At 32.7% G+C, this 6,831-nt stretch overlaps 1 protein-coding gene across 1 annotated transcript; it reads left to right on the top strand.

Moving 5' to 3' along the window:
- Positions 1 to 3,785: 3,785 nt before the first annotated feature.
- On the top strand, positions 3,786 to 4,628 carry LOC107058352 (putative B3 domain-containing protein At1g78640). The gene has a single exon (XM_015303946.1). The coding sequence runs from the start codon at positions 3,786 to 3,788 to the stop codon at positions 4,626 to 4,628; it is 843 nt and encodes a 280-aa protein (XP_015159432.1).
- Positions 4,629 to 6,831: the final 2,203 nt, after the last annotated feature.

The following is a 6,831-nucleotide window of genomic DNA, read 5'->3' as shown; positions in this document are numbered from 1 at the left end:
TATAAGCCAAAAGTTTGCCTAGAATTCTGCAGAAAGCTCAAAAATTATGTTGGAGAATGGAGAGACATTCTTAAAATGCATTTTAAAACACCTTTTCAATTTTAGTATTTAATATAATATGATATAATTATTATTTAATATTTAATTGCTTAGATATTTTATAACATTTTGAATTAAGATAGGGATAAAATAGTATTTCAACTTTTTCTTTTGTGGCTTCCCACTTTTAATATAAAATATGATAATAAAATAATAATAATAATAATATAATATAATATATGATAATGAATCGCGTTTTATTGCGTTGTTTTCTGTGGTTACATAATGTTTGAAAACTTAGTTTATTCATTGGCAACAGTAAACATATGGTTTCTGTTATTAGTGTGATCAAAACTAGAAATCTGCTAACCTGTGTAAATTGTAGGGTTAGTCTCCTTGTTGTGCTAACTTTATAATTAGCAGAGGAATTTGCTTGTTCAATGTAGAAACAGAATTACATGAGTTCACGAGCTGTACCTTCTGGTTCTGGATATGATAAAATAGAATTTCATTTTTTAAAGCATAGTTAGAAGATCAAAATGATTTTCAAATTAATGTTTATTGATTTTATATAATTACCTTATACTCATTTCATATCATATTACTTTGTCCATATATTAAAAATAATTATTCAAATTACTTATCAAGAGAACTTTAATATATTTTTCTCTATCTACCTTTAGTATTAAATAACAACAGGACCTTGCTATCATTGGATAATTGGTTTCATTAGTAGGGAAGCCTTTGTAAACCCATCCTAGCTGAGCTGCGTGCACTAAGACAAAGATTGCTCATGGCAATCGAGTTTAAAACCCAACCGCTGGAAATCATTACTTGAGAATGATAATTATCCTTATACTAATCTAACCTCTGAATGCAGGTCATTAATGGAGAAGGTGAAAGCAGCAATGCCAACGCACATCTTCAGGGAGCAGAACAAGGTGGCGGACATGCTTAGCAAGGAAGGACTGCAGCACAGCACCTTTGGAAAGCCAACCTTTTTGATAGTTCCCCCAATGTGTGCAAAAAAACTAACATGGGCAGACGTTGCGGGAACTATGTATTTAAGGAAATTCAATCCTAGTAGCAACTATGTATTTGACCATACTGTTGGGTATTATTTGCCCTGACTTTCTTACCATAAATTAGTTTTCCTTTTAGGAAAAGGTTTAGGATTGGCTAGTCCTTTTCTTGTAGGAAAAGATTTAGAACTCTATAAATACAGGTTTGTTCCTTCTAACTTAATTAGCATTCACAATGTAGTCTTAAGGGTAATCGAGAGTTTTGGTTAGAGGGAGAATTTGTGGGTCACAAGCTTGATACGTTATCACTTGTGTGAACCTCCCATGTATTCCGAGTGAATTGGTTGAGGTCGTTTCTCTCTATATTTTGTACTCTCATATTTATATAGTGAATTGCTCATCTCCTTTGTGGACGTAGGTCGATTGATCGAACCACGTTAAATCTTTGTGTCTTTTGGTATATTTCTCGTTTGACTTCTTACTCGTGGTCTTTCGAGGTTTGCTTTGCTAGCTTCCGCATTACACCTGTTTATTTCGATCCTAACACATACCACGGCCCAAATTTCTGATTATGCAGCATCAAACAATATGCTTGACATTACGTAATTTCTAATATACTATCCTTTTGATAAAAAAAAAATAGGAAGTACTAGTTGCAAAATTTAGAGCATCAACCATCATTAATAAGATTAATTTTATAAAATATCTCTGCGATTAAATTTTTTTAAAGAGTGTTTCAAATCGATAGGTATCCAATAATATGAAATGGATAATTAATAACTAAGTAATTGGAGGACAATATGAAACTAAGAAAGTACTCCCTCCGTTCCATATTGGTTGATCACTTTTTTTTACACGTATATAAGAATATAATTTTACTATATAGTTGTGTTTGGTGTATAATGGAATGCGAATATACATTTAAATAATAGAGTATATTTTAATGTCAAGCTTCAAAAAATTTCTTTCTTTTTTAATTTATGTGTCCAATAAAATATATTTGTCGAGTGTCTTTTGAAAACAGCCTCTCTACCTTAGAGAGGCAGTGGTAAAGACAGCCTACACTCTACCTTTTCAAGCCTCCACTATGGGTGATTAGGCTTAGGGGTATTCAAAATTGAATCGAAATCGATAACTCAAATTGAAAATAAGCTATTGGTTTATTAGTAGTTTTGGTAATGATTTTGATTTTTTTATTACTGGGTTTATCAATTCTTAACGGTTTGAGGTTTTTCCTTAATGTGTTAACCGATAACGCAATAGTAAATTAATAAATTATATCTATACTATTCAATATATAAAGTCCTTGACGTAGGATTTAATTTATTCTACAGTGTGTCACTGTTTGCTTTTGAGTAAGATGCAATCTGTCAACTCATGTGCATCAGTCATTTGGTTTGTGACCTTGTTTCTAAGTGATCTTTAATGATATTTATGTGTCAAATCTTAAATGTTAAGCCAATAATCAAAGCGATAACGATCAATAACCAATTAATAATTATTGAGTCAAATCAATAAATTTCTAATCAAATTGAATCAACCGATGTACAATCCTAATTTCTCTAGATATGGTATTTCTCTTGTGTTCGGTCAAACACATTTCTATATATTAAGACACATAAAGTATTACTTATTATAACTTTTAGTTGTTCGTTTTAGTCGAGAACCAAAGCAGTTTTAAAAGAAACAATTGAACAATTTTTTTAATTGAAAACTTAATGTTGATAATTAAATTTTATTGTATTTTGTCATGGCTTCTACATCTTTGTTATTTATTTTTCTAAACTATTTTATTGTTTTTTTTCTTGAACCAAAGGTCTATCGAAAATAAAACTATTAAGATATGATAAGATCGGTATACACACTATCCTCTATAATACCAATTTGTGAAATTACACAAGGTATAATATTGACAATTAAACTTTAATAATACTTATTATTGAAATTATGTAAAAATTATCATTTTAAATAGTCAAAATAATCTCATAATCTTCGATATTAAAGTTTGCTCAAGTTTTTACAATTAGAAGCATTTGTCTTGAGCTTTAAATGGAGGACGTAACTGCCCCCTCAGAATAATTTTTTTTAAAAATAGGGCTCATTTTTTCTTTTTTGGAGCGATTGTTAGTAGCAAAGATATTTTTACGCTACTTAGCTAATTAAAGGGGGTGTGGGGGGGGGGGGATTTTTGAACAAATAGTATATGTTAAAATATTTGTTTTAATTTACTAGTTTAATTTATGATAGTTTAGGGATATATTTGTCCTTTTTCCCTATTATTTAATACTAAAGGTAAAAGAAAAATATAATAAAATTTTCTTGATTTTAATATGAAATGGATAATAAAATTAATTAATTGGTAACATTTACACGGGAACAAGCTTTAAACTCTTTTAACTCAAATAAATATACCAAAAGTAGAACTAAAGTTGTCAATCCTTTCCTTTTTAACACAGAATCCGACTATGAAATGGATAATAAACTAATTAATTGGTAACATTTACACGTGAACAAGCTTTAAACTCTTTTTAACTCAAATAAATATACCAAAAAATAGAACTAAAATTGTGAATCCTTTCCTTTTTTAACACAGACTCCGACTTTGATCCAAAATGGGAGAAACTATACAAATCTATAAAAAGGACCATTACCCAGCCTTTCTTTTTTTCATTCCAAAATATTACTACTATTCTCATTCCTTTATTTCTCTTAGTTACGCACGCTATGGAAAATAGCCATCAATTTTCCGACGATTTTCTGCCATTTTTGGAAGACAGTGTTATTGATGCCGAACCAATTAGCTATTGTCTTCCTCATCAGTACTCGTCTTCTAATACTACTTTGTCTCTCTTTCCCCAAGTTTCTCAAAATCTTGCTGCTTCGAAACCAATTACTACTACTGTTGATTTCTCTTCCATAGACGGCGGCAAGGACCATCCTAATTCACCTTTTTTGACTCTCTTTACACGAGTTTATGTAAACACTACTCCTCCTCCGTCATCCACTGATCTCTGTCTTTCTCTACCATCCCTACCCAACACCTCTTCGACTGCCCAATCTTCCATTAGTAGTCAACATTGTTGTAGTTTTGCTTCATCAAGTCGGGAGGTAAATGCATTGGGTAACTCTGCTCCTAAAAGATCATTGGGGGAACATAAATTCATCCCCCGCAAGAAAACCAAGCTGACAGAAGAATCAAATGGAGAAGGTCACTGGATAACAAAAAAGTTAACTAGAAGCGATGTGAATGGAGCTTCAAGGCTATTACTATCTCGACAAGACGTGAATAATTACATATTACCCTTTATGAATGAGGAAGAACAGAGCATAATTTGCCAACAATTGTGTGGAGTTGATGTTACCGTATATGATATGGATACACAAACAAGCCATATTTTGACTCTAAAAAAATGGTCAACTAATAGCTTTCACCTTGTCAAAGCATGGACAAAGGATTTTGTCAAAAGGAGGAATCTCAAAGAAAATGACGTAATCTCAATATGTTGGGAGAAAACCAATTCAAGATTTTGTTTTCGAGTTCAAATGAGGAATCAAGTAGAACTTTAAGATCTTTATTTTTTCATATTTTTTTAGTTAGTTATATGGAGCTTTCGCTTAATGATCAAATTTGTAAATATGGAAACAAAGCGTTTTAGTGTTGCTTTATTTATTTAATCATTCTTTGTTCTAAATTGATCTTTATATCTTGTTTTGATGGTTGTTACTTATTATTCCCTAATGTATCACATTGTATTTTCTCTGGTGATGATAAAACTTAATTTATGTACAAAAGATGCAATGTATACATACTATATACGCCATTATTGTAAGAACTCTAATGACGTTGTGTTGAGGAAAACCATTTATTCAAGCAAAATAAGGATATATATTATTCAAAACATGTTGAACATCGTAGATGTAACAGTATCACCAAAAACTAAACAAAAATCTTGCAAGCACAAAGATTGTTGGCTTCACCAAAGTAACATCAAATTTAGCCATACACATAAAAGACTATTATCGCGAATAGAACACTAGAACAAAGTAGGACACTCTCAGCTATGACATTTATTCATCCAGCAACTTTCCTCGAAAAGCTTCTTCCCGGAAGAAACTCTTTAGACCGTCCATGGAACAAGTCGTGCTGCCCATGCCATCCTCCTGCCTTCATTGGCTTAACTATTGGCTGCATTGTAGGTCCTCTGCCAGAGCCAATATTCATGTTTCCCAGCTTATCAGCTGCATCAGAAACGGCAAAATTCTGCACTCTGGAGCCAACTACTGCCAAGCTCAAAAGAAAAATTAGCTTTAGGGGCACAACAATACAAGTATTCCAATAGAGGGGAGTTTGAATGACTCACTTGGATCGCTTGGAATGTTCCTACCTGGAGGTCGATATTTTGGTTGTTGGTTAACAGAGCCTTGAAGGAATTTATCATTCCTCGTTGGATCCTGAACAATTGTCTGCAGAAATTAGATTCAGGTAGAATACCCCTACATCTAGCCACAACATTTGTCTCGTCTATCAGATGGGAAAAATAAGAAAAGGTTGTTTCCAAGGAAAACATACCTGATAACTCATATCCAGTTTCCTTTGTACACCTGTTACACAGTTTCAGTGGGAAACAATTGAATAAGAATAAGAATAAAGAAGGTAAGTTTTTGTGTGTAACTAAAAGGATGGATGGTCCTTTCACAGTTAAATTCCGGAAAGAAAAATATCGGATGGTTAGTCCAGAGAACACTAGGCCTCTGATTTAGCTGGATCACAGTAAAATCCTATAAATTCTTATAGTCACCTGCGTTAAACAGCGGCTGTGACTTGACAGTTGAGAAGTTGTTGCTAGGTTTGGGATTGTGCAACAACCCTGATGACCACTTGTACTTCTGTTCCACTGCACCCCGCACAACATCTACGATAAAAAAGTCCATTTAAGTTCATCGTAACAACATAAAACCCAGGTTTCCTTACTAGCAATATAGAAGACAGTACAAACCAGAAGGAGGGGTCTTAGCAACAGCAGCCTTGGTGCGTAGTAATGGAGGTACATAAAAGCAACTCTGCCACATCACAAATTGTAATGTGGCTTTTTTGTTTGATGAAAGAAAGTTATTTTATCTTTCTTTTGTGAAAGATTTGGAAGCCACAAATGTGGAAATTTGGTAGCCATATTTGTCAAGATTTGGCAACTATATTTGTCAAAGATTTGGAAGCCACCATAGTTGATATATTCACATTGAGATATTGAATATTTTGCATCTTCCAAAGACATCATCTATGACATCAACAAGCCTATTTTTTTCTCTATAAATAGGGAGCTTAGACATTAGTTGAAACACACCTTGAAGCATATGAAAATATTTCATTGTTTTCTTTCTTTGTCTTTCCATTAAGAGTAATTTTGTAAGAGAGTTTGTGTTGGGAAACACTTGTGTGAATCCTTTGTTGGAGTGATCTTGTGAGGTTATTCTCTTTGGGTATTTGGGATTAATTAGAGTATTTACTCTAATTCTATACTCTCTTTTGTACTCTTGTTGATATAGTGAAATTGCTCCTCTCCGCTTGTGGACGTAGGTCTATTGACCGAACCACGTTAAATTTGTGTCTTCTTTAAATTGCTTTACTTTCGTTATTATCAACTTACTATTGTCTTTGTTATTGTCATTACAACATTGTTTGGCTAAATTCCGCACTACCCGAGTTCTCGATCCTAACAAATTGGTATCAGAGCCGGATCTAATCGGGTTAATTTCAGTAGCCAAAAATGAC

This window comes from Solanum tuberosum, unplaced genomic scaffold, assembly GCF_000226075.1.
Source record: "Solanum tuberosum cultivar DM 1-3 516 R44 unplaced genomic scaffold, SolTub_3.0 scf00494, whole genome shotgun sequence".
NCBI lineage: Eukaryota > Viridiplantae > Streptophyta > Magnoliopsida > Solanales > Solanaceae > Solanum > Solanum tuberosum.
This window is presented reverse-complemented; position numbering and strand designations above follow the sequence as displayed.